The 13,829-nt window shown below is 37.5% G+C and overlaps 1 protein-coding gene across 1 annotated transcript in view; it reads left to right on the top strand.

Annotated features, from left to right (window-relative positions):
• Nucleotides 1–13,829, top strand: part of LOC117344279 (receptor-type tyrosine-protein phosphatase N2-like) — a 165,913-nt gene that overhangs the window by 64,737 nt on the left and 87,347 nt on the right. Inside the window, exon 4 of the mRNA XM_033906972.1 lies at nucleotides 1,429–1,496. Coding sequence (XP_033762863.1) covers nucleotides 1,429–1,496 — 68 coding nt within the window. The remainder of the gene's footprint in view (nucleotides 1–1,428; nucleotides 1,497–13,829) is intronic.

The following is a 13,829-nucleotide window of genomic DNA, read 5'->3' as shown; positions in this document are numbered from 1 at the left end:
CCAAAGTGTCTAGAAGATGTACACCAAAGTGTCTAGAAGATGTACACCAAAGTGTCTAGAAGATGTACACCAAAGTGTCTAGAAGATGTACACCAAAGTGTCTAGAAGATATACACCAAAGTGTCTAGAAGATATACACCAAAGTGTCTAGAAGATGTACACCAAAGTGTCTAGAAGATGTACACCAAAGTGTCTAGAAGATGTACACCAAAGTGTCTAGAAGATATACACCAAAGTGTCTAGAAGATGTACACCAAAGTGTCTAGAAGATGTACACCAAAGTGTCAGGAAGATGTACACCAAAGTGTCTGGAAGATGTACACCAAAGTGTCTAGAAGATGTACACCAAAGTGTCTGGAAGATGTACACCAAAGTGTCTAGAAGATGTACACCAAAGTGTCTAGAAGATGTACACCAAAGTGTCTAGAAGATGTACACCAAAGTGTCTAGAAGATGTACACCAAAGTGTCTAGAAGATGTACACCAAAGTGTCTAGAAGATATACACCAAAGTGTCTAGACTAACAAGGTTCTACTGTACACACAAACCAAAGTGTCCAGACTAACAAGGTTCTACTGTACACACAAACCAAAGTGTCCAGAATAACAAGGTTCTACTGTACACACAAACCAAAGTGTCCAGACTAACAAGGTTCTACTGTACACACAAACCAAAGTGTCCAGAATAACAAGGTTCTACTGTACATACGCCAAAGTGTCCAGACTAACAAGGTTCTACTGTACACACCAAAGTGTCCAGACTAATAAGGTTCTTCTTTACACACAAACCAAAGTATCCAGACTAACAAGGTTCTACAGTATATACACACAAAAGTGTCCAGACTAACAAGGTTCTTCTTTGCACACAAACCAAAGTATCCAGACTAAAAAGGTTCAACTGTACACACACACTAAAGTGTCCAGACTAACAAGGTTCTTCTTTACACACATAGAACACAGAAAAAAGGGAAATTCGAGACTAAACAACTGCAAACAAGAAAAAATAATACTAATTACCATTGTTTCCAGACTAGAAGGTCTACACACAGGAAAAAAAGTGGCAGCCAAAAATGTTCAGACTATGATGTCTGCAAACAGAAAAGGAAATAAAACTCAATGTGTCCAGACTGACACCTTTGGATTTGTCTTATTAACAGCTTGTCAACATTAACTACAGTGTCTTTGATTTGAATACTCAGGTTGACTCCTCGACTTAGATTAATGTGAAATACCTCACACATTGTATACCACTACCGTTGTCATCTTGAGAGTTAACACACCTGATAGATAATTTCTGGCTTAATATGTGCTTAAAAGAGATTTTTTTGGAAATGTATTCGGCCAATTGACAAGTACAGGGGTTTAAGGAACTGATGATTGAGACTGTTCACTGTGTATGGGTGTTAATGGTGTAATTTTTGTTTTGCAGAAGAGCGAAAGTCAGAGTTAGAGAAGTCGACAGGTGTGAAGATTGTTCGGGCAGGAATTGGATACAGGGTGAGTCAACTACATATATACACTATAAACAGTATTCTAATTTATGCCATAAGTATCCAAACTTGCACATCTTCTTTCCTGATGATTCATCTTTTTTCAACAATACCATTAATTTCTTATACTTGTCAAAGAAACCTTTTTCTTAACCTTGATCCAAGAAGAGCCATTTGGAGATGTATGTGACCATAAAAAGATCAACACAGCAAACATAATTCATAATCACGAGTGTTAAATGTTGTCATTCTCTTTAGGCAATTAACAGGAACATTTATGAAGTAATACAATCAATATCAAGGGGAGGTTATATTGTAGTATAAGGGGAGATAATAATCTGATATCAGGTGAGGTAATAATCTAATATCAAGGGAGGTAATAATCTAATATCAAGGGAGGTAATAATCTAATATAAAGGGAGGTAATAATCTAATATCAAGGGAGGTAATAATCTAATATAAAGGGAGGTAATAATCTAATATCAAGGTGAGGTAATAATCTAATATCAAGGGAGGTAATAATCTAATATCAGGGGAGGTAATAATCTAATATCAGGTGAGGTAATAATCTAATATAAAGGGAGGTAATAATCTAATATCAAGGGAGGTAATAATCTAATATCAAGGTGAGGTAATAATCTAATATCAAGGGAGGTAATAATCTAATATCAAGGGAGGTAATAATCTAATATCAGGGGAGGTAATAATCTAATATAAAGGGAGGTAATAATCTAATATCAGGGGAGGTAATAATCTAATATCAAGGGAGGTAATAATCTAATATCAGGGGAGGTAATAATCTAATATCAGGGGAGGTAATAATCTTATATCAAGGGAGGTAATAATCTAATATCAGGTGAGATAATAATTTACAATTAGGGGAGATAATAATCTAATATCAGGGGAGGTAATAATCTAATATCAAGGGAGGTAATAATCTAATATCAGGTGAGGTAATAATCTAATATCAAGGTGAGGTAATAATCTAATATCAGGGGAGGTAATAATCTAATATAAAGGGAGGTAATAATCTAATATCAAGGTGAGGTAATAATCTAATATCAGGGGAGGTAATAATCTAATATCAGGGGAGGTAATAATCTTATATCAAGGGAGGTAATAATCTAATATCAAGGGAGGTAATAATCTAATATCAGGTGAGGTAATAATTTAATATCAAGGGAAGTAATAATCTAATATCAGGGGAGGTAATAATCTAATATCAGGTGAGGTAATAATCTAATATCAAGGGAGGTAATAATCTAATATCAAGGGAGGTAATAATCTAATATCAAGGGAGGTAATAATCTAATATCAGGGGAGGTAATAATCTAATATCAAGGGAGGTAATAATCTAATATCAGGTGAGATAATTTACAATTAGGGGCAATAAAAATCTAATATCAGGGGAGGCAATAATCTAATATCAAGGGAGATAATAATCTTATAATCTGATATCAGGGGCAGTAATATAATATCAAGGGATGTAATACTGTTATATCAGGGGAGGTAATAATGTAATATCAGGGGAGGTAATCTAATACCAGGGGAGATAATTTTGTATTATCAGGGTTAGGTAATAATGTAATTTCAGGGGAGGTAATAATGTAATTTCAGGGGAGGTAATAATGTACTATCAGAGGTTGTTCAGACAACATTAAAATGATCTTCTGAAGATAGCCACAAGACTTGAAAGCAATATACAACTATTTTTGATTTTATGATTTCCAGATTCACTTAACACACAAAGTCTAATATTAATGAGTCTCATTACAAGGAAAGCACAGGTTTGGTGTTTGAAGAAGTCATTAAAATTTCAGTGGATGATTTTTGTCCCCAAGTTCTCATTACAGGTCATTTGTCTACTTAGCTGGTGATTAATATTTGAAATGAATAATTAATAGAAGCACAGGCAGGTGAACAAATGATGTGAATCATAACTCTTAACATCTCCATCACTTGATGGACAAATTGGTAACGATTCCATCACATACAGAATCGACAGTGATGCATGTATTGGTTCAAATTTGCTTGGAAACCGTAAAGGTGAACTCCAATTATGCATGTTTTTTACATTTTCATTCGAATCGAATGTAGTTTCATTGCAAAATAAAGGACATTAATTGCATGTTACTCAAGCAGGGAATTTTGTAAAAAAAAAAAAAAAAAAAAGACAGAAAAAATGTTTGGTTGCCTAATGGTGTGGGACTCAACTGAGCAGGAAAGTGAAAATATCATTCCAAGTAGCGCGTGCTTATGCATGAACATGTTTTGGATGGTAATTGGTTGTATAAGGGTTAAAAGCGAGTGACTAACAAATTTGTCACTATAAGTGTTATCGACAGTTAGAGGTCACATGGTACTAATTTATATAGTTAGGGGTAGGGTGTGACATGGTACTAATTTATATAGTTAGGGGTAGGGTGTGACATGGTACTAATTTATATAGTTAGAGGTAGGGTGTCACATGGTACTAATTTATATAGTTACAGGTAGGGTGTCACATGGTACTAATTTATATAGTTAGGGGTAGGGTGTCATATGGTACTAATTTATATAGTTAGGGGTAGGGTGTCACATGGTACTAATTTATATAGTTAGGGGTGTCACATGGTACTAATTTATATAGTAAGAGGTAGGGTGTCACATGGTACTAATTTATATAGTTAGGGTTAGGGTGTCGCATATATGGTACTAATTTATATAGTTAGGGGTAGGGTGTCACATGGTACTTATTTATATAGTTAGGGGTAGGGTGTCACATGGTACTAATTTATATAGTTAGGGGTGTCACATGGTACTAATTGATATAGTTAGAGGTAGGGTGTCACATGGTACTAATTTATATAGTTAGGGGGAGGGTGTCACATGGTACTAATTTATATAGTTAGGGGTAGGGTGTCACATGGTACTAATTTATATAGTAAGAGGTAGGGTGTCGCATATATGGTACTAATTTATATAGTTAGGGGGAGGGTGTCACATGGTACTAATTTATATAGTTAGGGGGAGGGTGTCACATGGTACTAATTTATATAGTTAGAGGTAGGGTGTCACATGGTACTAATTTATATAGTTAGGGGTAGGGTGTCACATGGTACTAATTTATATAGTTAGAGGTAGGGTGTCACATGGTACTAATTTATATAGTTAGGGGTAGGGTGTCACATGGTACTAATTTATATAGTAAGAGGTAGGGTGTCGCATATATGGTACTAATTTATATAGTTAGGGGTAGGGTGTCACATGGTACTAATTTATATAGTTAGGGGTAGGGGGCCACATGGTACTAATTTATATAGTTAGGGGTAGGGTGTCACATGGTACTAATTTATATAGTTAGGGGTAGGGTGTCACATGGTACTAATTTATATAGTTAGGGGGAGGGTGTCACATGGTACTAATTTATATAGTTAGGGGTAGGGTGTCACATAGTACTAATTTATATAGTTAGGGGTAGGGTGTCACATGGTACTAATTTATATAGTTAGGGGTAGGGTGTCACATGGTACTAATTTATATAGTTAGGGGTAGGGTGTCACATGGTACTAATTTATATAGTTAGAGGTAGGGTGTCACATGGTACTAATTTATATAGTTAAGGGTAGGGTGTCACATATTACTAATTTATATAGTAAGAGGTAGGGTGTCACATGGTACTAATTTATATAGTTAGAGGTAGGGTGTCACATGGTACTAATTTATATAGTTAAGGGTAGGGTGTCACATAGTACTAATTTATATAGTTAAGGGTAGGGTGTCACATGGTACTAATTTATATAGTTAGGGGTAGGGTGTGACATGGTACTAATTTATATAGTAAGAGGTAGGGTGTCACATGGTACTTATTTATATAGTTAGGGGTAGGGTGTCACATGGTACTAATTTATATAGTTAGGGGTAGGGTGTCACATGGTACTAATTTATATAGTTAGGGTGTCACATGGTACTAATTTATATAGTTAGGGGTAGGGTGTCACATGGTACTAATTTATATAGTTAGAGGTAGGGTGTCACATGGTACTAATTTATATAGTTAGGGGTAGGGTGTCACATGGTACTAATTTATATAGTTAGGGGTAGGGTGTCACATGGTACTAATTTATATAGTTAGGGGTAGGGTGTCACATGGTACTAATTTATATAGTAAGAGGTAGGGTGTCACATGGTACTAATTTATATAGTTAGAGGTAGGGTGTCACATGGTACTAATTTATATAGTTAGGGGTAGGGTGTCAAATGGTACTAATTTATATAGTTAGAGGTAGGGTGTCACATGGTACTAATTTATATAGTTAGGGGTAGGGTGTCACATGGTACTAATTTATATAGTTAGGGGTAGGGTGTCACATGGTACTAATTTATATAGTTAGGGGTAGGGTGTCACACGGTACTAATTTATATAGTTAGGGTTAGGGTGTCGCATGGTACTAATTTATATAGTTAGGGGTAGGGTGTCACATGGTACTAATTTATATAGTTAGGGGTAGGGTGTCACACGGTACTAATTTATATAGTTAGGGTTAGGGTGTCGCATATATGGTACTAATTTATATAGTTAGAGGTAGGGTGTCACATGGTACTAATTTATATAGTTAGGGGTAGGGTGTCACATGGTACTAATTTATATAGTTAGGGGTAGGGTGTCACATGGTACTAATTTATATAGTTAGGGGTAGGGTGTCACATGGTACTAATTTATATAGTTAGGGGTAGGGGGCCACATGGTACTAATTTATATAGTTAGGGGTGTCACATGGTACTAATTTATATAGTTAGGGGTGTCACATGGTACTAATTTATATAGTAAGAGGTAGGGTGTCACATGGTACTAATTTATATAGTTAGGGGTAGGGTGTCACATGGTACTAATTTATATAGAGGTAGGGTGTCACATGGTACTAATTTATATTATATGATTATGGAGTATAGCTGAATGATCTTGGAGTATAGCTGAATGATCTTGGAGTATAGCTGAATGATCTTGGAATATAGCAGAATGATCTTGGAGTATATAGCAGAATGATCTTGGAGTATGGCAGAATGATCTTGGAGTATGGCAGAATGATCTTAAACTATAGCACAATGATCATTAAGCATAGCAGAATGATCTTTGAGTATTGCAAAATGAGAATAATAGAATTATGTCAGATATAGCAGTAAAAAGGGATTTTTTTAACCAACATGGGGAGGGGATGATTGTTTTAACCAACATGGGGAGGGGATGATTGTTTTAACCAACATGGGGAGGGGATGATTGTTTTAACCAACATGGGGAGGGGATGATTGTTTTAACCAACATGGGGAGGGGATGATTGTTTTCAATGGAATTATCTATATGGTATATATGATGAGTTAAGTAGTATCTCTATGATAACCTAGGGCTGGATTCTGTCGGGTAAATGTCCCTCGGTACAAAATGAAAAAAAAAATTTTAAGCCACCATTCCTTACAGTGGTGTCACAGGGAAGGATCTTTTGACTTGAGTGCCTTCAACAATAGAACAATCCATAGCATATCTGTTGAAAAAATCTTCAGGAAATCATCTTCAATTTCAGCATAATACATCTTCTTAGAGTTTCCCTAAGAGACATTTATTGATATTCGAGCCAATTGTTACTATTCAGACAAAAAGTTTGCATAATTTGCATACTTTTTTTCTTTCATGTGAGTGGAGACTAGGAGAAGAATTTTACTTAGGACTTTCAGAAAACCTGATTTGATTTTGATTCAATTAACTTTACATTTCAGAAGAAAGATATTTTAAAAGGCTGTCTATTATCCTGACAATAGCTAATCCTGGCATAAATTGTGATGATAACATCATTATCATTTTTGCTAAAGCATGTAGACATTCAAGTCTTTCAACAGAGCCGTGCACATACTTATCGGCTGAATCCATTTTGTTGGAGTCAGTTGCAAGCATTTAATGTTCATCCCAAAATAGAAATTTAAAGGATGTCTCAAAAGGAAAACACACCAGTTGTTACCATAGAAACGTGTCTTAAATTGAATTATTTCAGTGTTGAAATTTGTAAATACAAACAGTTATAGAGGCTTTTCTGTGTGTGACCTTTTCAATGCTGTAAGTTTTGTCGAGGCGGCGTCCCTGCTGGGGGTGTAGCCACACAGCTACCTCAAACATATGATCACTAGCTCAAAGTCACCATCGAAATGTCTACTGGTGTTTTTAATCTTTTTTTTCCCATAAATATAGCTAATTTAACTGAAATATTCCGAACTAGCCACCGAGGATATTAGTACGATAAAATAACACTAATCTGCCTATTTCAACAATTTTAACTGAGCCAGAAATAAAAAAGGAAGTTGATGTCTCGAGATAGGTGTGTGTTGCTCCTGTTCTAGGTGATCGCGCTCCTAACGACAACATATTGGTTGAGGCAGAACATTTCTCGGAACGGGTTTTTAATGGCGAACAAGTTCATAGGATTGTTATGTCGCTGTGACCTTGCCGAGGAAACATGCTAGTCATGACAAATGGCCGCTTAATTAGTTCTATAACAGGAACCATTGCAAAGTAGATATTTTAAGCTTGTGTGAGCATTTGTACATAGGGAGAGGTGTTTTATCAGGGACTTGAACGGAACATGTACCGTTCAAAATATCATCTCATACCTGTAGATTATAACTTCAATATCTAAACAATAGAAATAATGTCTGTAATTTCTTGATCGAAGTTGGTTGGGGTGATAAAAATTCAAAACAGTTGACCTCAAAAACTTTGATGATATCTTCAACAATCTTTGTACGCACACTATAATGATAGCTAAAATAAGAATTTTGACATTTCTTAAACATATCTTAGAAACTGTAAAAGAGCTAGGAAATTTCATTGCATATTACTGTTGTGACCTGGTAGTGCTTTTGCTATGGTGGAATTTTCTGTGTATTTCCTTATTGTATGGAAATTTCAATTACGGTAAAAAAACATTTTTCACAATAATTTTATTTATGTTTTGTATGTTCTGAGCAATATATTATCCAAGAAATTTGATTACTAAATATTTAAAAGCTTTAATGAAGTCCTATAGCTATTCTTTATTAAACTGATAAATATTCCAGTTCAATTTAGTACCAGTGCTGGAAGTTAAACTTGAGAATCGTGTGTCAATTATTCAAATGTACTTAGGCAATATTTTGTAAATTGAAATTGGAGTTAAACATCTGAAGTGAGCTTTACAAATATGGCTTCTCGGAGTGTTGTTGGGACAATGGCTGTATCTGAATGTCGCAACATTGAGCAGCTACGTCAACGCAACATTCCAGAATTCAAATTAACATCTCTGCGACAGAACCGGAGTGTTTGAATAACACACTCGGCCATTCTGGCAAATGAAATCTGCCTTCAGTGGAGATAAGTTAACACATATTTCATTCCTTGTGTTTTTATTGTACTAAACCCAACTAGACTTGACATTAAACCCAAATCAATGGAGAACGCTAATTGATAGTTCCTCCACCAGGCGTCTGAAAGAGTAAGTTCTGTTGTCAAGGCAACCGTTATTCTCAAAAAGCTTCATCTCAAATCTTGTGTTTATGAGGCAATTTTCAATTGTACAATCCATCCTAGACGTTTCTGATCCAGCCAAGCTTCAGTGCTTTTCTTGTGACTGTCTTTGGAATTGTACTAACCTTTGTACCGCCCCAAACTTTCCAGCTTGTAAGCGGAAATGATATACATCACAGAAAATAATTGCATCTTTTAATTGAAGTAACATTAGTGTTTTGATAGCAATGCTGTACCTTAATTAACCTTTTTTACTGGGTTCATAGTTTCTCTAATTAGCAGCTTACATTCGTTTGTCGAAACACAGTATTAGATTTGATACCGTAAACTACACGGCAGTTTTCTAAATTAAACCGCATGTACATGTGTTGATACTAAAATCATTTTGGTAATGAAGAATGATTAAATGATGGAGTGGACAGACTGGATTGTGGTATAAATTCATCATACTGAGATGGTATTGGCTGGCTGAGGGATAAGGGATGGCAATGACTGGTTGAAGGATGAGGGATGGCAATGGCTACAGATGAGGGATGGTAATGGCTGGTTGAGGGATGGTAATGACTGGTTGAGGGATGGCAATGGCTGGTTGAGGGATGGTAATGACTGGTTGAGGGATGGTAATGACTGGTTGAGGGATGGCAATGGCTGGTTGAGGGATGGCAATGGCTGGTTGAGGGATGGCAATGACTGGTTGAGGGATGGCAATGGCTGGTTGAGGGATGGCAATGGCTGGTTGAGGGATGGCAATGACTGGTTGAGGGATGGCAATGACTGGTTGAGGGATGGCAATGGCTGGTTGAGGGATGGCAATGACTGGTTGAGGGATGGCAATGGCTGGTTGAGGGATGGCTGGTTGAGGGATGGTAATGACTGGTTGAGGGATGACTGGTTGAGGGATGGTAATGAGTGGTTGAGGGATGGCAATGACTGGTTGAGGGATGGCAATGGCTGGTTGAGGGATGGCAATGGCTGGTTGAGGGATGGCTGGTTGAGGGATGGTAATGACTGGTTGAGGGATGGCAATGACTGGTTGAGGGATGGCAATGGCTGGTTGAGGGATGGCTGGTTGAGGGATGGCAATGACTGGTTGAGGGATGGCAATGGCTGGTTGAGGGATGGCAATGGCTGGTTGAGGGATGGCAATGGCTGGTTGAGGGATGGCTGGTTGAGGGATGGTAATGACTAGTTGAGGGATGGCAATAACTGGTTGAGGGATGGTAATGGCTGGTTGAGGGATGGTAATGGCTGGTTGAGGAATGGCAATGGCTGGTTGGGAGATGGTAATGGCTGGTTGAGGGATGGTAATGGCTTGTTGAGGGATGGCAATGGCTGGTTGGGAGATGGTAATGGCTGGTTGAGGGATGGTAATGGCTGGTTGAGGGATGGCAATGACTGGTTGAGGGATGGCGATGACTGGTTGAGGGATGGCGATGGCTGGTTGAGGGATGGCGATGGCTGGTTGGGAGATGGTAATGGCTGGTTGAGGGATGGTAATGGCTTGTTGAGGGATGGCAATGGCTGGTTTGGAGATGGTAATGGCTGGTTGAGGGATGGTAATGGCTGGTTGAGGGATGGCAATGACTGGTTGAGGGATGGCGATGACTGGTTGAGGGATGGCGATGACTGGTTGAGGGATGGCGATGGACTGGTTGAGGGATGGCTGGTTGAGGGATGAGAAATGGCAATGGCCGATTGAGGGATAGTCAAACAGTAGCATGATAGCTATAATCTTCCTTGCCATCTTGGTGTGTCATTTATACAACAGGTAGACTCAAAGAGGTCCAAGCTTTGACTACCATTTCATATAAATTAATTTATACATGACTGAAATGTATGTCAAAAGATGTACATGTGAGCCTTATTTAGTGAAGGGCAAAAACAAAATCCTTAAATATATAAAAAGGCAAAAAGGGAGGTAAGACATACATCAAAGGGCAATAAGGGGGTAATCTTTTTCCATAACTGCAAAACAGGTCTTCCTTATCTAATGATAGGATGCTATGGGCAACAAGAGGGTTGAGGGTTTATAATCCAAAGGTAATGAGAGCATGCCACAGGAGGATAGGTATTATCTAAGGGCAGCATTAATAAATCTGACATAGAAGATGGGTAGGGGGATATATCTTGGGTCATACTGAAGGGTAAAATTGTATTTGAAAGGAAGATATCAAAGGTCACCCCAGTACAGCTTTCTGCTTGCATTATTCAATGGCTTTTGTAATATCTGAGACAGAAAAAAAATCTTTTTGTTGAACTTGTATGAACTGTTCCAAAAATAGCAAATATATGGTGGTCACTTGGAATAGATTATGACTTATTTACCCAGATTCAGATTGTCACTCCAGCACACATGTAGCATTATAGTTTAAATGGCAAATGGTGTGACTATCTGTCAGCCATCTATCGTCAACTTTCCTTTAAAAGCTACTAGTTCAGAATGGATAACACAATTCTGACTAATAACAAATTTTGTTAATTACAAAAAAGGGGGAACAAGAAAGGAGGAAAATTCATTTTTAAAAATATATATAGATGAGGCATTCATAGCATTGTATACAGTAACAAAAGATAACTTCAGTTGTTGGAATGAAGTCAGGGTTAAAAAAATTTGAATTATCACAGAATTTTTACCTGATCTGCATTGATTTTGTCCTATTTTAAAGTGATATATATAGAGAGACTATAATTGAATATTTCAGATCCTGTTCATTGACATCTTATTTAAGTAAAAAAAGTATGGAGGAAGTATTAAACTAGAAATCTAACTATTTTGGTCTGTGGTAGTACATATACATATCAATTAAATAATCTTTTGGGTTGCTTTTTATCCACCTGTGGCTTAAAATGTTATTGTATAAAAAAGTAGACCTGTTATATTTCCTAAGGTATTTTTATAGAATCATTCAAAGATCAAATGTAGCTTTCCATAAAGATTTCACCTTGTTTACGCATGACAGCCAACTGATGCGTCTTGGGATAGATAGTTGATGACTTGTGACCTTTATGACCCCTCCTCGACTGCTGGTGACACAATCACTTCACTTTATTGATGACAAGATAAAAGTGTTAAACAGTTACCATGGCAACAGGTTTCATCAGCTTCCTGGCTGCTGAGCCGGACAGGCAAACAAACGTTGCAGAGACCCTGTTTTATTGTGACACATATCCCCATTCATTGATTGCAATACATACCTAATGGGTCATAATATTGCCCCTCGTAATGAAAGGCTGAGTTACACAGGCCTAATGGCCATTTACTAATATTATCAAGATTGAACAGCCACACCTGACAAAGGTAGAAATCAGGAGGTTGCAACGTAATACCTGGTACACCTGTGCTACCTGATTATATACGGACTCCAGTTGATGACAGCGACAAGGCGACAAGTATTGAAGGATAGGTGGGAACGAGTTATCTCGTGATAAACATACCGTCGTAGTGTTAACATGGTCTCCCTAGTTAGGTCAAATTGAAATAATATACCTTAATTACAATGGATATATGTTAATTAGTTAGTATTATATATACCTTGATTACAATGGATATATGTTAATTAATTAGTAGTATATATACCTTGATTACAATGGATATATGTTAATTAATTAGTAGTATATATACCTTGATTACAATGGATATATGTTAATTAATTAGTATTATATATACTTGATAACAGTGGATATATGTTAATTAATTAGTATTATATTCAGATAACTCACCATGGAATTCCTCTAAGCTGTGTGAAACAGCTTTATTAGGCCAGTCATATTTCTGGGATCACATTCAATCATGTTACAGGATTTGATTAATGATCTGTAGCCTATAGTATAGCCTGCTGAAATAAATATCCATTTACAAAAGGAGCCGTATTTATCATAATCTAGAGCTATCAAGCCTACACTCAAAATATTTGCCCTGTAATCATAATTAACAGGTTAGGAAGATATTTTTAAAAATTCTGGTAGGTTTTTTCGCTTTAGATCTAGAATCACCATATATGTCTTGTGTATATATATATATATATAATAGGACAAGGGAGTAATAGATATTAAAACCAGAGTACAATAGTTTTATATTGAAATAGAAAATATATAGTCAACACTGGTTTTCCTCAGAGGTAGGTAAAGGGTTCAAAGGCCTTCTGTGAGAGGTGGGTAAAGGGTTCCAAGGCCTCTCCAGAGAGGTGGATAAAGGGGTCCAAGGCCTCATGTGAGAGCTGGGTAAAGGGGTCCAAGGCCTCCTATGAGAGGTGGGTAAAGGGTTCAAAGGCCTTCTGTGAGAGGTGGGTAAAGGATTCCAAGGCCTCCTGTGAGAGGTGGGTAAAGGGTTCCAAGGCCTCTCCTGAGAGGTGGATAAAGGGTTCAAAGGCCTCTCCAGAGAGGTGGATAAAGGGTTCCAAGGCCTCATGTGAGAGGTGGATAAAGGGTTCCAAGGCCTCTCCTGAGAGGTGGATAAAGGGTTCCAAGGCCTCTCCAGAGAGGTGGATAAAGGGTTCCAAGGCCTCGTGTGAGAGGTGGATAAAGGGTTCCAAGGCCTCTCCAGAGAGGTGGATAAAGGGTTCAAAGGCCTCTCCAGAGAGGTGGATAAAGGGTTCAAAGGCCTTCTGTGAGAGGTGGATAAAGGGTTCAAAGGCCTTCCATGAGAGGTGGATAAAGGGTTCCAAGGCCTCCTATGAGAGGTGGGTAAAGGGTTCCAAGGCCTCTCCTGAGAGGTGGATAAAGGGTTCAAAGGCCTTCTGTGAGAGGTGGATAAAGGGTTCCAAGGCCTCCTGTGAGAGGTGGGTAAAGGGTTCCAAGGCCTCTCCTGAGAGG

The sequence above is a fragment of the Pecten maximus genome, chromosome 15, assembly GCF_902652985.1.
Source record: "Pecten maximus chromosome 15, xPecMax1.1, whole genome shotgun sequence".
Lineage (NCBI taxonomy): Eukaryota > Metazoa > Mollusca > Bivalvia > Pectinida > Pectinidae > Pecten > Pecten maximus.
The sequence above is the reverse complement of the archived record's forward strand: the minus strand, read 5'-3'. Positions and strand labels throughout refer to the sequence as shown.